Source organism: Lutra lutra, chromosome 8, assembly GCF_902655055.1.
Source record: "Lutra lutra chromosome 8, mLutLut1.2, whole genome shotgun sequence".
Taxonomy (NCBI): domain Eukaryota; kingdom Metazoa; phylum Chordata; class Mammalia; order Carnivora; family Mustelidae; genus Lutra; species Lutra lutra.
In genome coordinates, this window is record NC_062285.1 from 52370191 (window position 1) to 52390881 (window position 20691).

Consider the following 20691-nt stretch of genomic DNA (forward strand, 5'->3'; position numbering starts at 1 on the left):
ATTGAAGAGACTGTCTTTTTCCCACTGGATATTTTTTCCTGCTTTGTTGAAGATTACTGACCATAGAGTTGTGGGTCCATATCTGGGCTCTCTACTCTGTTCCACTGGTCTATGTGTCTGTTTTTGTGCCAGTACCATACTGTCTTGGTGATCACAGCCCTACAGTAAAGCTTGAAATAAGACAACTAGATTTATTTTAATTGAAAATATGCCTCTAAAATATATAACCTATAATTATGAATAATGTGAATAATGTGAATTCACATTATTTTTATTTTGCTATTATAAAATAATGAATTAGAGAAATTAGAGAAATTTGAGAAAGCATGTTCCACTGTGTAATTTCTTTGGTAGGATATTATTAAGAATGGCTAATTTAACAGCTCATTGATAGTACTTTATTTTAAATTACTCTTATTTTTGTATATACTTATGGAAAGCATACCTTCATGTATCAGGTACAGACATTTATAAAATTGGGGTCAGTTTGTATAAACATTTTTGCAATTTTGTGTCTAAAATACATTTAGAATATTTTGGATCACTTCAAAATGTAATTATCTGAATGACTAAAATTATTTAAAGAATTGCTTCTTTTTAAATATTTAGACGAATTTTTACTCCGCTCAAAACTATGCCATGACATATAGCTTGTATGTAATATGAAAATTTAATTGCCTTTTCAGAAGTGTCAATATCCCATTATATACTCTAAAAAGTTTTTTCCTTTGCAAAGTAAAAACATTTTTTCACATAATGCTTAATGTTACAATAGTTTCAATTTATTATTTGGATATTCTTTTTTGGGGGTATATTATTTATTTATTCTTAAACAATAAAAGACCTATAGAAACGTCAGTCTGAAAGCAGATTGTCCTTTTCCTCAGTAGCCATTAATATGTACTTCTTGCTCAGATCCAGACCACATTAATATGAAACCTAAAATTTCAGAATTTAACTGTAGGTCTTAATTCATTATACTGGCATATTCTATTTTGATGAAATTAATAATTAAAAATGAATGAATTATTTTTGAATCTGGAACCAAGATTTTATCTAATTTATTTAAGAAAGAACAAATTTGGAATTAGTTACAGTTGAGCTGGCAGTTTGTAAGTAATGGTGAAAAAGTAAACTATTATGGATTTTGCAGGTCAGTTTTCAAAACTGAGTTGACTCCTATTGTGCATATACTGTCTGTTGCATGGTTCTAGATCATATTTTCAACCTCATAGAGTATTTCCTCATAAATGGGCATATATGTGAATATGGATCTCTTTATATATTATTTCATGGATATAAAGCTACTCATATAGTTTTTTATCAATGTACCTTTTATTTCTAGGATTTGTTTGAAATCACAAAAGAGAAATGAAAAATCATACAAAAGAGATAGAGTTTATCCTTCTGGGACTGACAGATAATTCTCTGTTACAAATTGTATTGTTCTTATTTCTATTTCTAAATTACATGCTAAGTATGATAGGAAACTTAACCATCATTGCCCTTACTCTACTGGATTCTCACCTCAAGACCCCAATGTATTTTTTCCTCCGTAATTTCTCTTTCCTGGAAATTTCTTTCACAAGTGTTTGCATCCCCAGGTTCCTAATCACCATTGTAACCAGAGAAAAGTCCATTTCCTATAATGGCTGTATATCTCAGTTGTTTTTTTACATATATTTGGGCATTATAGAATTTTTCCTTCTGGCAGCTATGTCCTATGACCATTATGTTGCCATCTGCAAACCTTTGCATTATACATCCATCATGAGCAACAGAATTTGTCATCAGATTGTACTCAGTTCCTGGGCAACTGGATTTCTGGTTGTTTTTCCTCCACTGATTTTTGCTCTTAACCTGGATTTCTGTGCCTCAAATATCATTGATCATTTCATTTGTGACATTTCTCCTGTCCTGCAACTTTCTTGCTCAGACACACATTTGCTAGAACTGATTGCTTTTTCCTTAGCTGTGATGATCCTCATTGTCACGTTGTTATTAGTAATCCTTTCTTACTCTTACATCATCAAGACAATTCTAAAATTCCCTTCAGTTCAGCAAAAGAAAAAAGCCTTTTCGACCTGCTCTTCTCACATGATTGTTGTATCCATCACTTATGGTAGTTGTATATTCATGTACATAAAGCCATCTGCAAATGAAAGAGTCACTTCAAGCAAAGGAGTAGCGGTGCTCAATACTTCAGTTGCCCCTATGTTGAATCCATTCATTTATACTCTGAGAAACCAGCAAGTTAAACAAGCCTTCAGAGATGTGTTTAGTAAGATATTTTCTGCTTCAGATAAATAAAAACATAAAAAGAACAGTGAATAAAAATATCTTGACTCTTCTAGTTTAGTATTGATCTTTAAAATGTAATTATTTGGATCTCTTTAGTTTACCTGAGCCTAGATACTCTTTCCACTGTATACGTTCTGACTTTAACTTTTTGCAATATGAAGAAATATTTTGCAAAATTTTTTGTAATGTCAATTGTCAACATATTAAGAAAGCATACCTTTTTTTGAAATGAATCATAAATTTATTTGTGTCATTTTATTTTATTATTATTTTTTAAGATTTTATTTACTTATTTGAGAGAGAGAGAGTGAAAAGCAGATAGGGGAGAGAAAGAGGGACAGAGAATCTCCAGGAGACTCCCCGCTTAGCATAGAGCCCATGGCTATCTGGATCTCATGACCCTGACATCATGACCTGAGCTGAAATCAAGATGTGGACACATAACTGACTGAGCCATCCAGTCACCTTTTATTTTAGTATTTATGTTGGCTAAATTTTTAAAATTGCAGTAGAAAATGAAATATGACTTAGTACACATTTAGTTTATTTCTCACACAATCATTTTAAAAAAGATAAAACAAGGTTAATGTCCTTTTTTAATATTTAAATTTAATTTTCCAGTGTTCCAAGATTCATTGTTTATGCATCACACCAAGTGCTCCATGCAATACCATCAGGGAAATTCAAATCGAAACCACAAACTTAATCTCTTCAACATGTCAATGATCTATTGAATAAATGGCAATTTTTGATGAATTTAATTCCTGGAATATAGGTTATTAGCATTTACTTCTGTACCAGTTTTATATGGTAAATGATATCAAATATCAGTTTTTCCTAATTCAAATGACTTCTTGAAAGATAGAATGATGTTTTATTTTCTCTAAAACTAGGGTTATTCTAAGTGTTAGTTCTTAAAACGCATAGATGCCACAACTTTATAATTCTCCTAATGTTTATGCCATTATGCCTGTTGGTTTATACCATAGAGGTGATTAAGTTGTTAGCTGAAGACTATCTTCCAAATGTGCCAGTGGTATTTGTTCTTGTCTATGCCTATAGTTACCATACACTTCTCTAGCCTATAGTCTTGAAAATATTGATTAATTTCAATGAAATCACACCAAAACTAATCTATAACTCAAAGTAGAAACCACAATTGGTAATTCATTGATCTTGACAGTTAATAAGAATATGGCTTGGGGCGCCTGGGTGGCTCAGTGGGTTGGGCCTCTGCCTTTGGCTCAGGTCATGATCTTGGGGTCCTGGGATCGAGCTCCACATTGGGCTCTATGCTTAGTGGAGAGCCTGCTTCCCCTTCTCTCTCTGTCGGCTGCTCTGCTTACTTGTGATCTCCCTCTCTCTGTCTGTCAAATAAATAAAGGGAAAATCTTAAAAAAAAAAAAGAATATGGCTTATGTTTGTCAAAACTCTTCAAATTAGATATTTCAAATTTGTTCAGCAATCATAAATTTTAATAAAGTTTAAGAAAATATTGAGTTCTGGATATCTGGTTTACTTTTTATAGTGTTATTGACGATCAGTTTTGTAATTTCTTTGTGTATTCTAGGTTTATTCAACTGTGGCATTGGAGAAAAGGATACTGAGGCTTCTCACTGTAGGGGAAACAAGTTACAAGAAGTTTTTTCTTAAGTAACCTGTATAGTGTGTATCAGAATTGGAGGTATCAGTATGAATGCATAACACCCACACCCACACAGAGTCTTCTGAGGGCTAATAAGCAATAACACACTAACCAACACAACTAATGTCCACATTGGTTTTTAAATATCACTAATTAAAGGGAATCTTGGATCCCTGGAGAATGACAGTTTTATTTTGGGATGATCAAGGAAAGTATAAGAAAGCTAAAAGCTTTACACCTTGGTGTAAAGAACTCCTCAAAAAAGGAAGAAGACATATAAAAAAAGTTTAGAATCCAATTAAAAGAAGTTCTCATTCACCATATTTGTGTAATTTGGATATCAGATAAATGATAATACTAATAAAATAAACTTATTGAGTAAAATGAGTATCCTTTGCCGCTTCCAGTCGGCGAATGGGAGAAGAAGTAGGCACAAACAGTCAGCTGCAAGAGAATGGGAGCAGGGGACAATAGCCAAAAAGACTGCTGCCCTGAGCAACTCCTTAGTCTCGCTTTTATTAGATAGAAACAATAGCCCACAGAAGAGCCAATAAAGGTCAAATGTTTAGTTATATGCCTTGTAGCTAAACAAGAAGAAGGGCAAAATTTGTCTGTACAAGTAGTATAAAGTTTATAGTTGTGCAAGCACATTCAAAGGACTTATCTAAGTAGCCACAGGTGCTCTACGGGGCGGGCGGGGGAAGGGTAGATAATGGAAAAATGAAGCAGGTGGCGTTCCACCCTGATGGAGCTGGGCATCCCCAGCTGCTCAGCTTCAAGGCCGTATATTGTCCTCTCCCCCAGAGGCCTGTTGCAGTATCTGTTTTTCTAAGGCTGTATCTAAATGTGCTTGGTAATTAGTAAAATATCCCAGGGGTTATATTTTAAGTAATACATTGTTCTGAGGGGCAGTTGCAATCCTTGAATTCATATTGTTTTATAGTAAATGAATAATATACCTGGGAGAAAAGAAAGACCATCTTTATAGTAAAATACACTTAACTACCCATATAGAAGTAACGATTAAGGTAGCAAATCATCAATGAATGCTAAAACTAGTGGATGAAAGTTTCACGAGGAACAGGATATTCACACAGCCTCAAAATATCTCTTAATAAATTACTTATTATTACATGAAGAAAATAGTAACTTCACAGTCTACAGAGATTTGAAAGAGACCACCTTATGCAAGTGATCAGTTACCAAAACCAGTGGGAAAATCAGCATTATATGGCTCTTGAAATGTGATTAGGAAAGATCTATCATCACTTTTGTTTTATTCCTGCAAAAAAAACCCCACTACCACCACCACCAATAATAACAATAAAAAACAAAACCCAAATCTCAGTTTAACTTTGAAGAAAAATCAGGTAAGAGCTATGCAGAAATGACAACTAAATGCAATGTATAGTCCTGCATTATGCTGGATCTAGAGGGAACAGAAATACATAGAAAGATATAAAAGGTATCACTTGGAAAAAATTATAAAATTTTAATATGGACTATGGATTAGATAACATATCAATGTCAGATTTTCCAATTTTGATCATTACATTTTGGTTAGATAACATAATGATCTAATTAGGAAATATAACCATAACCTGAGAAAGATAAAGAGGCACAATGTCCAACTTATCATCAAATGGTTTAGGAAGTATATATATATATATATATATATACATGTGTGCATACACATTTATGTTTATAGTACTAGTATTTGTTTATATAGAATATTAAGTGCATGTATGTATATATATAGAGAGAGAATGATGAAAAAAACATACAAGATGTAAACAACTGTGACTGAAAAAAGGCATATGTAGTACTTTGTACTATTTTTGGAACATGTCTTTAAATTTAAATTAGAAAAAGTTACAAAAACAGGCTTGGACTGAAACAACTATTCTCAATTTGATTCTTTATGGATTTGATTTACAAGGGGTGTCATGACAGAATATGGACTGTCCTAAAACAACCAAATCATTTCCTCATTTGAGAGTAGTTACAAATGACTGAAAGCTATTAAATACCTTAATAATGGATTCATTAAGAGTTTCTAAAATTTAATATTAATACACAAGTGTTAGAATATTATTAGTTCATTGAAACCTAGTACTTGGTATTTATTAAGGTTAGGTGTTGTACAACATATGGAATGACTTTACTTTGTGCTCCAACGTTTTCATAACTTTAGGAAATGATGCTTTGTTTTCCATTCATCAACAGTATAATCTTACATTGACTGGTGTTTTCATTTATCATATTCTCTTATTAATGTGAAACTGTTACTAAATTCACCCTTATTAATTTATTCCCTTTGGGATTCTGGGGTAATTTTAAGAGCACATAATGATGATAATGGCATGTAGCAACAATACCGCAATTATAAATTTCCTTTTTAAGATTTCCAGTTATGGGGGGAGGAGTCAAGATGGCGGAGAAGTAGCAGGCTAAGATGACATCAGGTAGCAGGAGATCAGCTAGATAGCTTATCTAACCATTGTGAACACCTACAAATCCAACGGGAAATTGAAGAGAAGAAGAGCAACAATTCTAGAAACAGAAAATCGATCACTTTCTGAAAGGTAGGACCTGTGGAGAAGTGAATCCAAAGGGACGGGAAGATAGACCACAGTGGGAGGGGCTGGCTCCCAGCAAGTGGCAGAGCAATGGAGCACAAAATCAGGACCTTTAAAAGTCTGCTCCACAGGGGGACATCGCTCCAGAGGCTAAACTGGGGGGAAGCCCACGCACGGTCAGCGTAACCCCAGGTCCTGTGGGGTCACAGAAGGATCAGGGGAGTCTAGGTGTCACAGAGCTTGCAGGTATTAGAGCAGGGAAGCCAGCTACAGTGACAAAGCCTAGGAGTGAGCTCTCAGCTCGGGGTTACCTTGAACCGGTCGCAGGCTGGGTGAGCTCGGAGCGCGGCCAGAGGCCACAGAGACAGAATCGACCGGGCACTTTTCTCCAAGTGCAAGCGATTGAGCTCTTTCCTCTAAGCGTGACCAGAGGACAGGGAGATGGGGGCGGTTTGGCGCTTTTCTCTGAGGGTGCACGGAGGAGCGGGACTCCGAGCTCTCGGCTCCTCCAGGCCGGAGATTGGGAAGCCACCATCTTCATTCCCATCCTCTGGAACTCTACGGAAAATGCTCAGGGAACAAAAGCTCCTTAAAGCAAACCTGAGCGGATTACTTAGCCCGGCCTCTGGTAAGGATGGTGCAATTCCATCTGGGGCAAAGACACTTGGGAATTGCTACAACAGGCCCCTCTCCCAGAAGATCAATAAGAAACCCAGCCAAGAGCCAACATCACTGCACAAAAAATCAAACTATCACTCTTTGCAGATGATATGATACTATAGGTGGAAAACCCAAAAGGTTCCACTCCAAAACTGCTAGAACTTGTATAGGAATTCAATAAAGTGTCAGGATATAAAATCAATGCACAGAAATCAGTTGAATTTCTTTACACTAACAACAAGACAGAAGAAAGAGAAATGAAGGAGTCAGTCCCATTTACAATTGCACCCAAAACCATAAGATACTTTGGAATAAACCTAACCAAAGATGCTAAGAATCTATACTCAGAAAACTATAAAGTACTCATGAAAGAAATTGAGGAAGACACAAAGAAAGGGAAAAATGTTCCATGCTCCTGGATTGGAAGAACAAATATTATGAAAAAGTCTATCCTACCTAAAGCAGTCTACACATTTAATGCAATCCCTATCAGAATCCCAACCATTTTTTTTCAAAGAAATAGAACAAACAACCCTAAAATTTATATGGAATGAGAATAGACCTTGAATAGCCAAAGGAATATTGAAAAAGAAAGCCAAAGTTGATGGCATCACAATTCCAGACTTCAAGCTCAATTACAAAGCTGTCATTATCAAGACAGTATGGTACTGACACAAAAACAGACACATAGATCAATGGAACAGAATAGAGAACCCAGAAATAGACCCTCAACTCTATGGTCAACTAATCTTTGACAAAATAGGAAGGAATGTCAAATGGAAAAAAGATAGCCCCTTCAACAAATGGTGCTGGGAAAATTGGACAGCCACATGCAGAAAAATGAAATTGGACTATTTCCTTACACCACACACAAAAATAGACTCAAAATGGATGAAGGACCTCAATGTGAGAAAGGAATCCATCAAAATCCTTGAGGAGAACATGGGTAGCAACCTCTTTAACCTCAACGCAGCAATTTCTTCCTAGAAATATCACCAAAGACAACAGAAGCAAGGGCAAAAATGAACTATTGGGACTTCATCACGGTCAAAAGCTTTTGCACAGCAAAGGAAACAGTTAACAAAACCAAAAGACAACTGACAGAATGGGAGAAGATATTTGAAAATGACAGATAAAGGGCTAGTATCCAAAATCTATAAAGAACTTAGCAAACTCAAAACCAAAAGAACAAATAATCTAATCAAGAAATGGGCAGAGGACATGAACAGACATTTCTGCAAAGAAGACATCCAGATGGCCAACAGACACATGAAAAAGTGCTCCATATCACTCGGCATCAGGGAAATACAAATCAAAACCACAATGAGATATCACCTCACACCAGTCAGAATGGCTAAAATTAACAAGTCAGGAAATGACAGATGCTGGCGCGGATGAGGAGAGAAGGGAACCCTCCTTCACTGTTGGTGGGAATGCAAGCTGGTGCAACCACTCTGGAAACAGTGTGGAAGTTCCTCAAAAAACTGAAAATAGAGCTACCCTATGACCCACCGATTGCACTACTGGGTATATATACTAAAGATACGAACGTGATGCTCTGAAGGGGCACATGCACCCAAATGTTTATAGCAGCAATGTTTACAATAGCCAAACTATGGAACGAATCTAGATGTCCATCAACAGATGAATAGATAAAGAAGATGTGGTATATATACACAGTGGAATACTATGCAGCCATCAAAAGAAATGAAATCTTGCCATTTGCAACAACATGGATGGAACTAGAGGGTATTACGCTTAGCAAAATTAGGCAATCAGAGAAAGACAACTATCATATGATCTCCCTGATATGAGGAAGTGGAGATGCAATGTGTGGGGGGGTTGGGGGGTAGGAAAAGAAAAAATGAAAGAAGATTGGATTGGGAGGGAGACAAACCATAAAAGACTCAAACTCAGAAAACAGACTGAGGTTTGCTGGCGGGAGGGGGGCGGGAGAGGATGGTGGGTATATGGACTTTGGGGAGGGTATGTGCTATATTGAGTGCTATGAAGTGTGTAAACCTGGTGATTCACAGACCTGTACCCCTGGGGATAAAAATACATTATATGTTTATTAAGAAAAAAAAGATTTTCAGTTATTAGGCATATGACTGCATTTCAAATAAAATGTGATTCATTTATATTTTTAGTGCTAACTTGATACTGCAGGCTCAGAAAACAATGTATATCATCATCCCTCCAATTTTTTATGCCCCTCTAATACCATCACTGGCTCTTTTAAATATTAAAAAGCACATGTAAATATGCTATGAATCAAAAAAATTTACACATGAATGTTCATGACAACGTTGTTCATAATAGTGCCCAAGTGGAAACAACCTAAATGTCCATCAGGTGAATAATGGATAAACAAAAGTGGTATATCTGTGCAATGGAATGTCATTTATCCATAGAAAAGAATGAAGTATTCATAGATTCAACCACATGTGTAAACCTTGAATATATTATGCTAAGTGAAAGAAGCTAGTCCCAAAAGGCAAATATCTAGAATCAGTAAATCCTAGAGACAGAAACATATTAATGGTTTCCAGGGGCTGGAGGAAGCAGGGAATCACTACTTGATAGATATGGAGTTTCTTGCTGAGGTGATGACAGTGCTATGAAAGTAGATGATGGTGATGATTGCACAACTGTGTGGGTGTACGACTAGCCACTGAATTGTACACAGTGAAATGGTTAAAATGGTGCCTTTTATGTTATGTAAATGTTACCTCAATAAAAAGTGTAGTTCTGGAGAGGAATATAAAAACTGGATTGGAGCACTACGTGTGCTGCATAAGCAATGAATCTTGAAATCTTAAAAATAAAACAAAACAAAAATTGGATTGGAAGACCCAATAGCCTTTAGAACTTTAACTTCATCATCACCAATCTACTTTATGGAAACCCTTGTCTTGTTAGCAGAAGAGATTGTAAGTTGAGATGACATGATAGAATGTGTTAACTAACTAACTAACTAACTAACAACTAACTAACTAGCTTGCATAGCTGAGGTACTTAGTGGCCGTGCTTTTTAATTTACAGGAATCACAGGGAATCAAATACTGAGAGGGCTCTGGGCATCTGGGTGACTTAGTTGGTTAAGTGACTGTCTTCCACTCAGGTCATGATCCCAGAGTCCTGGGATTGAGTCCCTCATTGGGTTCCCTGCTCAGAGGGGAGCCTGGTTCTCCCTTTCCCTCTGCCTGCTACTCTGCCTGCTTGTGCTCTCTCACTCTCTGTCAAAAAGAAAAAAAAAAAAACCCACAACAACAACAACTGAGAGGGCTTATTCCAGTCACTGTGCTAGCTCTTCATCCAGAAACAGAGGGTGATAGGCTGTTAAGCAAATCTGAGAAAAATCCAATGTTAGCATCTAAACTGACTGATTTCCCATTCAACTCTGACAAACAAGACACAGAGCAGCCAGAATTGAAACTAGCAGAGAGAAAGCGATGGAAGTATAAGAACATTGCATGAAGGTCATGGGTAAGAGAGTGAATTAGCAAGAACGGTATTGCCTGCATGAATTAAATACAATATTTGTAGGTAAAACAAGATAAAATAATTCTAGAAAAGTTGTGGTAAGCTTTAGATTTTAAATCTAGCTCCATATCAAAATCATTTGCTCAGATATTATAAAGAGATTTTCTTAATACATTTATTTTCTTTTTTAAAAAGAGTCAGAGAGAAGGAGAGAGAGAGGTAGAGAGCACAGAGGGGAGCAGAGGCAGAGAGAGAAGCAGGCTCTCCGCTGTGCAAGGAGCCAGATGTGGGACTTGATCCCAGAATCCTGGGATCATGACCTGAGCTGAAGGCAGACACTTAACTGACTGAGCCACCCAGGTGTCCTCCAATACATTTATTTTCAATAAAATGTTTAACTAGAAGAGGAAAAGATTCTAAGTAAATTTCCTAGGAAGAGGAGAAGTAAAATGAAATTTTATGTTACCATAGCTACTTAAGGCAATTATCTTTTTTTTTTTTAAGATTTAACTTTTTTACTTATTTTAGAGAGAGTAACATGCATGTGTACTCATGCCTGTAATAACACAAGTCAGGGGAGGAGCAGAGGAAGAAGGAATGGCACAGAATCTGAAACAGACTCTGTGCTAAGCACAGAGGTGTTGTGGGGTTCGATCTTACTACCCCAAGATCATGACCTCAACTGAAATCAAGAGTTGAAAGTCCCACTGACTGAGCCACACAAGCTCCCTGATGATAAGTACGTTCAAAACAACAAGGTTTTATTTTAAATAAGCTTCAAGTTTTTATCAGTGATATATAAGTATCTCAGAGAAGTGTAAGGAATATACTATAAAACACAGGTGAATGAATTTTCCTCTTCTAAATCAGGAGGTAAAGGACATTTGCACTATGAAAATGCTCATAATCTTTGTTCAATAAATTTGAACTCAGAAAAGTTACCTTAACATTTAGGACTATGGTTTTAAACTTCCTATCTCAATATAGTTATATCAAGTTACAGATTAAAAAGTGTGGAAAAAAAATCAATATTTGAAAGTGACTTTGTTTCATATGCAAACAAGAGATGATTAAAAATAATCCTGATACATGTTACCCTCACAGACTTCCTTGCCACAATGGATTTTCTACTGCAAAGAAAGGATTAGAATAACTAACAGTAACATGGGATTTCAAAAACCACTATGATTTTTTCCATGAATATCACATATTTAAAACCTGTTACATAAATTTTGAAGTGTTTAGACAACTTAATTTTTTTCTCTGATGTCAGTAATGGAATTTAATCAACAGAGAAAAGCAGACACATCAATAAACTGAGTGTATGATTGCAGAGAGAGATCCCACCTACTATGTCAGCTTACATACTTTCAGTGTCTTTTCTCATCCCTTCCCCAGAAAACTATACTACTGCTTGAAAGGTCCTGTGTTGTAGTGGACTGAACATGACTTGATATTAGAATATAGGCTACTCTATGAACTACCTATGATGTATTGGTGACTGTACCCAATCGTCTTCTGTCTACATTTTGATACAACTTAAATGTATTTCCAGGACTGGTAAGGGCTTTGATGATGTTTGAAAAGAGTTTGACATATCACTGGAGTTCAAAATAAGCAGTTGGTTTAAAAATTATGTCAGCAGAAATTATTTATTTATTTAAAAAATTTTTTTAAAAATGTATTTATTTATTTGACTGAGAGAAAGACAGAGCACAGCAGGGAGAGTGGCAGGCAGAGGGAGAGGGAGAAGCAGGCCCCCATGGAGCAAGAAACTCTATGTGGAGTTCCATCCCAGGACCCTGGGGTCATGACCTGAACTGAATGCAGATGCTTAACTGACTGAGGCACCCAGGTGCACTGCTGGTAGAAGTAATTTAATTCAATTTTTAAGTTAGTATATAATGTATTATTTGTTTCAGGGGTACAGGTCTGTGAATCATCAGTCTTACACAATTCATAGCACTCTCTATAGCACAAACCATCCCCAGTGTCCATCATCCAGACACCCTAGCCCTCCCAACCCCTCCAGCAGCCCTCAGTTTGTTTTCTGAGATTAAGAGTCTCTTATGGTTTGTCTCTCTTCCCAGTCCCATCTTGTTTCATTTTTCCCTCCCTTCCCCCACGAACCCCACCCTGCCTCTCAACTTCCTCATATCAGAGAGATCATATGATAATTGTCTTTCTCTGATTGACTTACTTCGCTTAGCATAATATCCTTTAGAAGTAATTTAAAAGAGGGGCACTAGGTGCCTCAGTTGGTTAAGCATCTGCCTTTTTCTCAGGTCATGATCTTGAGCTCCTGGGATTGACCCTTTGTTGAGCTCCCTGCTCAGTGGTGAAGTCTGCTTCTCCCTCTCCCTTTACCCCTCTCTCACTCATCCTCTCTCTCTCTATCTCTCATAAATAAATAAAATCTTAAAAGAAAAAGAGTGTTTAGGTGTTGTTTCAGGCCCCCTTTTATTTTTATTGGGTTTTTTTTAAAAGATTATTTGTTTGTTTGAGAGAGAGAGAGAGAGAAAGAAAGAGGGTAAGCACGGGAAGGGGTAGAGGATGTGGGAGAGGGAGAAGGAGAGAATCTCAAGCGGTTTTCCTGCTCTGTGAGGAGTCCCAAGTGGGACTCTATCTCACAACCCTGAGATCATGACCTGAACAGAAATCAAGAGTTGGCCACTTACCTGACTGAGCTATGCAAGAGCCCCTCAAAGCCCACTTTGAATTAATTGTTAGTTATTAGTTTTATTTTCCTTTATTTAATTTATTATGATTTTTAAAATTTCAATTTAAATTCAATTAGCCCAAGTTTTACTACATCATTAGTTTCAGATGTAGTGTTCGATAATTTTTTAAGATTTTATTTATTTTTTAAATTTCTTTTCATTGTTCCAGAATTCATTGTTTATGTACCACACTCAGTGTTCCATGCAATACGTGCCCTCCGTAATACCTACCACCAGGCTCACCCAAACTCCTACCCACTGCCCCTCCAAAAACCTCAGATGGTTTTTCAGAGTCCATAGTCTCTCATGGTTTGTCTCCCCCTCCAATTTGCCCCAACTCCCTTCTCTTCTCCATCTCCCCACATCCTCCTCGTTATTTCTTATGCTCCACAAATAAGTGAAACCATATGATAATTGACTCTCTCTGCTTGACTTATTTCACTCAGCATCATCTCTTCCAATCCTGTCCATGTTGCTACAAAAGTTGGGTATTCATCCTTTCTGATTTATCATTTGCATAACACCCAGTGCTCATCAAATTATATGCTCTCCTTAACCTCACTTTTAAAATTTAAAATTTATCTGTCTTGTATTTCCTTATTTTTTTTCTATTTCTACTACTTAGATATCCTTGATATCTTCTTAAATCATTCACTTAGCTTTGTGTTGATGTGAATAATGGTCTTCTTTCATCATCATTTAAAATTGGGTGTTTTAATTTGCTCTTATGCATTTATTCTAATTTTGTAACCTATAGTAAGTGACATAATGCTTACATTTTTATTTTTAATTTATTTATGTTTTAAAGATTTATTTACTTGAGAGAGAGTGAGGGAGAGACAGAGACAGAGCATGTGCAAGTGGGGAGAGGGGCAGAGGGAGAGAATCAACAAGCATAATCCCCCCTGAACACTAAGCTCATGATGGGGCTTAAACTACCACAACTGAGCCAGGAAGAAATAGAAAGCCTCAACAGACCCATAAGCAGTAAGGAGATTGAAACAGTCATCAAAAATCTCCAAACAAACAAAAGCCCAGGGCCAGATGGCTTCCCGGGGGAATTCTACCAAACATTTAAAGAAGAACTAATTCCTATTCTCCTGAAACTGTTCCAAAAAATAGAAATGGAAGGAAAACTTCCAAACTCATTTTATGAGGCCAGCATCACCTTGATCCCAAAACCAGACAAGGATCCCATCAAAAAAGAGAACTACAGACCAATATCCTTGATGAACACAGATGCAAAAATTCTCGCCAAAATACTAGCCAATAGGATTCAACAGTACATTAAAAGGATTATTCACCACGACCAAGTGGGATTTATTCCAGGGCTGCAAGGCTGGTTCAACATCCGCAAATCAATCAATGTGATACAACACATTAATAAAAGAAAGAACAAGAACCATATGATACTCTCCATAGATGCTGAAAAAGCATTTGACAAAGTACAGAATCCCTTCCTGATCAAAACTCTTCAAAGTGTAGGGATAGAGGGCACATACCTCAATATTATCAAAGCCATCTATGAAAAACCCACCACAAATATCATTCTCAATGGAGAAAAACTGAAAGCTTTTCCGCTAAGGTCAGGAACACGGCAGGGATGTCCGTTATCACCACTGCTATTCAACATAGTACTAGAAGTCCTAGCCTCAGCAATCAGACAACAAAAGGAAATTAAAGGCATCCAAATCGGCAACGAAGAAGTCAAACTATCACTCTTTGCAGATGATATGATACTATATGTGGAAAACCCAAAAGACTCCACTCCAAAACTGCTAGAACTTGTACAGGAATTCAGTAAAGTGTCAGGATATAAAATCAATGCAGAGAAATCAGTTGTAGTTCTCTACACCAACAACAAGACAGAAGAAAGAGAAATTAAGGAGTCCATCCCATTTACAATTGCACCCAAAACTATAAGATACCTAGGAATAAACCTAACCAAAGAGACTAAGAATCTATACTCAGAAAACTATAAAGTACTCATGAAAGAAATTGAGGAAGACACAAAGAAATGGAAAAATGTTCCATGCTCCTGGATTGGAAGAATAAATATTGTGAAAATGTCTATGCCACCTAAAGCAATCTACACATTTAATGCAATTCCTATCAAAGTACCATCCATTTTTTTCAAAGAAATGGAACAAATAATCCTACAATTTATATGGAACCAGAAAAGACCTCGAATAGCCAAAGGAATATTGAAAAAGAAAGCCAAAGTTGGTGGCATCACAATTCCGGACTTCAAGCTCTATTACAAAGCTGTCATCATCAAGACAGCATGGTACTGGCACAAAAACAGACACATAGATCAATGGAACAGAATAGAGAGCCCAGAAATGGACCCTCAACTCTATGGTCAACTCATCTTCGACAAAGCAGGAAAGAACGTCCAATGGAAAAAAGACAGCCTCTTCAATAAATGGTGTTGGGAAAATTGGACAGCCACATGCAGAAAAATGAAATTGGATCATTTCCTTACACCACACACGAAAATAGACTCAAAATGGATGAAGGATCTCAATGTGAGAAAGGAATCCATCAAAATCCTTGAGGAGAACACAGGCAACAACCTCTTCGACCTCAGCCGCAGCAACATCTTCCTAGGAACATCGCCAAAAGCAAGGGAAGCAAGGGCAAAAATGAACTATTGGGATTTTATCAAGATCTAAAGCTTTTGCACAGCAAAGGAAACAGTTAACAAAACCAAAAGACAACTGACAGAATGGGAGAAGATATTTGCAAACGACATATCAGATAAAGGGCTAGTGTCTAAAATCTATAAAGAACTTAGCAAACTCAACACCCAAAGAACAAAGAATCCAATCAAGAAATGGGCAGAGGACATGAACAGACATTTCTGCAAAGAAGACAATCAGATGGCCAACAGACACATGAAAAAGTGCTCCACATCACTCGGCATCAGGGAAATACAAATCAAAACCACCATGAGATATCACCTCACACCAGTCAGAATGGCTAAAATTAACAAGTCAGGAAATGACAGATGCTGGCGAGGATGCGGAGAAAGGGGAACCCTCCTACACTGTGGGTGGGAATGCAAGCTGGTGCAACCACTCTGGAAAACAGCATGGAGGTTCCTCAAAATGTTGAAAATAGAACTACCCTATGACCCTGCAATTGCACTGCTGGGTATTTACCCTAAAGATACAGACGTAGTGATCCGAAGGGGCACGTGCACCCGAATGTTTATAGCAGCAATGTCTACAATAGCCAAACTATGGAAAGAACCTAGATGTCCATCAACAGATGAATGGATAAAGAAGATGTGGTATATATACCAATGGAATACTATGCAGCCATCAAAAGAAATGAAATCTTGCCATTTGCGACGACGTGGATGGAACTAGAGGGTATCATGCTTAGCGAAATAAGTCAATCGGAGAAAGACAACTATCATATGATCTCCCTGATATGAGGGAGAGGAGATGCAACATGTGGGGTTAAGGGGGTAGGAGAAGAGTAAATGAAACAACATGGAATTGGGAGGGAGACAAACCATAAGTGACTCTTAATCTCACAAAACAAACTGAGGGTTGATGGGGAGAGGGGGCTGGGAGGGGGGTGGGATTATGGACACTGGGGAGGGTATGTGCTATGGTGAGTGCTGTGAAGTGTGTAAACCTGGTGATTCACAGACCTGTACCCCTGGGGATAAAAATATATTATATGTTTATAATAAAATAAAATTATAAAAAAAAAGAAATCATTAGTTGACATTGCTGCCTCTAATTCTAATCCACCACTCCGAATTATTTTCTCATTTATATTTGAGTCTCCTCCTTCTCTTCTTCTCTTTATATTCCAGGTTGTCAACATTAAAATATTTACTGATTTGCCCAATGTTAAAATTTGTATAAAGTGAAATCAGAATGTCTCTATCAGTACCACCATCAGTAACAGAGAAACTAAAGTTAACGATTTTTCATCCCTTTACTCTTTAGAATATATCTCATGGACAGTCAGTGATCAGAGCATGACAGTTTAAAGAGTTACACACTAATTATTTCTGTATCTTAGATTATTAGCCCCGTGGTTTGTTCAGTGTGAATTATTGTACTTCATTTATTTCTGTTTTTGCTCAATTGTAGGTTTTTTCTGTTTAAACTTTGAAATAAATAAAATACCGTTGAAAAATCAAATTTTTCATTTTAAAGGTATATTCTAAAAGCTTTATGAGTTCATTTCTTGACAAAGGTTTTGCATTTATGAAATAAGAATGTCAAATTTTCAATCGTATATTTATTTATTCATTCAAAAAAAAGTTCAGCACTTATATCCTAGGTGTGGCATCAGGCATTAGATTGTTTATTATTTTCTAAATTAAATAGCCCTTTCTTCTATCTATCATCTATCTATCTATGTATCTATCATCTCTCATCTATCATCTGTCACCATCTCTATCATCTTTCTAATTATCATCATCTGCCTGCCACAGACTATCCATTTACTTAATTAGAAATATTTCATAACGGTTTAACAAACTGCAATTTGGAATTAAAGATCTTATTACAATTCTGTCTCTATATAATTTCTAAACTTTGTCATGAGTCGATCATGTAAACTGATTTCCCTAATTCTTGTTTTTTTCGACACCCAAAAAAGTTAATAATCATGCGTACTTTGCCCATTATGATGATTAATTGAATAATGTATGTATGTCAGTCATCATAGTAGTTCATGCATAGTAAATATTCAATAAATGATAGGTGTTATAATGATTAGTAAGTACTATTTCAAAAAGGTTGAACTTAGGTGTACATCCTGAAACTACTGAAGAAAATATTCATTCTCTAAGCATAATATTAAGCAGAAGTTCTTTTTTCTTAACATTAAGCACAGCTGCTTGTAAAAAAAATAAGTAGGAGAAGTATTAGAGTTAGGTACCCATATGTTGTTCTTCCAGTGATAGATTCACATGTTGCAAAAACCCACCACCAAACCTCAAAAGGAATTATCTTGGCACATGTTATTGGTATCTTGGCATGTAATATTATGTATGATCCAAAATATTCTGCTAATTTACAGCATGACTTGCTGATTATCTACATGATTGTCATGAAATGGGCAGTGTTTAATGTGACAACTCTAACAATTGTTTATCATCATGCTTGAAACAATAAGCTTATATTTAATGAAAGAACAAAGACAAGGTCAACTGGTGTTTTGTAGGTTCTCTGGAATGTTTTTTCATCTTATTTCTCCTTAGGGACATCCTCTCCTTAGATTTCCTATGGAGATGCCTTTATTCCTTTTAGATAATTGGAAACTAATATATATTTCCCAAGTTTCAATCTAGTTATCTCAGCTATGATAATCTTCATGAATGTTTGTGAGGTAGGATTAGTTGGACACACATTTTATACATTATAGAGTATTAAACAAAGGAATTTATGAGAAATCTTTATTACCCAAGCCATAGATACTACCATATATTCAGATATATGTGATAATGCAGACAAATCACATTATTAACATTTCACACTTTATCTCTTTGTTTTAAATTAACATAAGATTATTTTATATTAATTTTCTGCCTACAAAATTATTATTTTCTAGTGAGTATGTTTGCCTTTCATTACCGTTGACCTTTGCTCATGTAAACTACAGAAAAAAAAAGACAAACATAAACTGCTCATGGTAAGTAAAATAGTGGTGTTATTTTCTTTCAAAAATGTAAGAGTAATTACAAATATCATGTAAGTTATATACAAATAAATAGCAGTGATAAGTGATATTTTATTAATACTCCTTGTATAAAGCATTAATTGTTGCTCATTTTCTATTTTCTAATTCCACAAGTGGAAAAGCTTGAAGTTTGATTTATTAATTTCCACCTGTATTTCTAATACTTAAGTGGTTTAAACCAGACCCTGCACTGCAAAATTTTGGGGGAAATGAGGATTATCCTAGTGCTCTCTAGATAAACAGAGTGCCTGACAACTCTACGAGTCAATCAAACCTGACAAGGTCAGAGGATTTTTTTTTTTTTTAAATTGGCTTTATATATTTTAATACATTTTTTTTTAAAATAGGAAAGACAGCTCTTTAGAGGTGCTAGTTCTTATTAATACTTTGGGCAATTAAGAACTTAAAATTGATAATTAGTGTGGTTTATGAATTTGTATATGAGGTGATGGGCTAAATCATGTAAATGGAAAAATGTTATGTACTCAATAATAAAAAGAAGAACAACTTCAGAATAGGCAAAGATAACTGATTGACAAAACTAACAAGGGATGTAATTTAAATGTTTTTTTATTTAAAGGAAAGAAAACATACACTATATGATATAGTTTATTTTTTTCTCTCTGCCAGTGCTTATGTTTACTTAGAAATACCTTATTTACTTGGCAAATTGATAACAATTCCTCAGGTTAATAGGAAAATGAAGTGCATGACTGAATTAAAAAAAAAGTTTATTGTATTTTTTCAGTGTTCCAAGATTCATTGTTTATGCACCACACCCGGTGCTCCATGCAATGCGTGCCCTCCTTAATACCCACCACCAGACTCTACCCATTCCACCACAGCCTCCCTTCCAAAGCCCTCAGTTTGTTTCTCAGAGTCCACAGTCTTTCATGCTTCGTCTCCCCCTCCGATTTACCCCAATTCACTTTTCCTTTCCTTCTAATGTCCTCCGTGTTATGGCTTATGCTCCACATGTAAGTGAAACCATAGGATAATTGACTCTGTCTGTTTGACTTATTTTACTCAGCATAATCTCCTCCAGTACCATCCATGTTGATGCAAAAGGTGTGTATTCATCCTTTCTGATGGAGGCATAATATTCCATTGCATATATGGACCATATATTCTTTTTCCATTCAACTGTTGAAGGGCATCTTGGCTCTTTTCACAGTTTGGCTATTGTGGACATTGCTGCTATGAACATTGGGGTTCAGATGGCCCTTCTTTTCACTACATCTGTGTCTTTGGGGTAAATACCCAGTGGTGCAATTGCCAGGTTACAGGGTAACTGTACTTTTAATTGTTTGAGGACTCTCTATACTGTTTTCCTAAGCGGCTGCACCAACTTGCATTCCCACCACAGTGTAAGAGGGTTCCCCTTTCTCCACATCCTCTCCAGCATGTGTCTGCTAGCCATTTGTATGTCTTCTTTGGAGAAATGTCTGTTCATCTCTTCTGTCCATTGTTTGGCATGACTATCTGTTTTTTGGGAGTTGAGTTTGAGGAGATCTTTATAGATCTTCGATATTAGCCCTTTGTCTGTAGTGTCATTTGCGAATATCTTCTCCCATTCCATGGCTTGCCT

At 36.2% G+C, this 20691-nt stretch overlaps 1 protein-coding gene across 2 annotated transcripts; it reads left to right on the forward strand.

Moving 5' to 3' along the window:
- The first annotated feature begins 1371 nt into the window (after positions 1-1371).
- Positions 1372-7184, forward strand: LOC125106803 (olfactory receptor 6C70). Of its 2 annotated transcripts, XM_047741388.1 has the most exons (2): positions 1372-2276; positions 6894-7184. In XM_047741388.1, the coding sequence occupies exons 1-2, from the start codon at positions 1372-1374 to the stop codon at positions 6943-6945; spliced, it is 957 nt and encodes a 318-aa protein (XP_047597344.1). In that variant the 3' UTR covers positions 6946-7184. The 2 variants fall into 2 exon arrangements, with proteins under 2 accessions (XP_047597344.1, XP_047597345.1); XM_047741389.1 differs by lacking the exon at positions 6894-7184 and having other exon boundaries at positions 1372-2310.
- The last annotated feature ends 13507 nt before the right edge of the window (positions 7185-20691 follow it).

Coding starts and splice junctions, on each gene's coding strand:
- LOC125106803 (XM_047741388.1), top strand. CDS start 1,372: ATGAAAAATCATACAAAAGAGATAGAGTTTATCCTTCTGGGACTGACA. Junction 2,277..6,893: donor AAACAAGCCTTCAGAGATGT/GTTTAGTAAGAT, acceptor CCACAGAGACAG/AATCGACCGGGCACTTTTCT.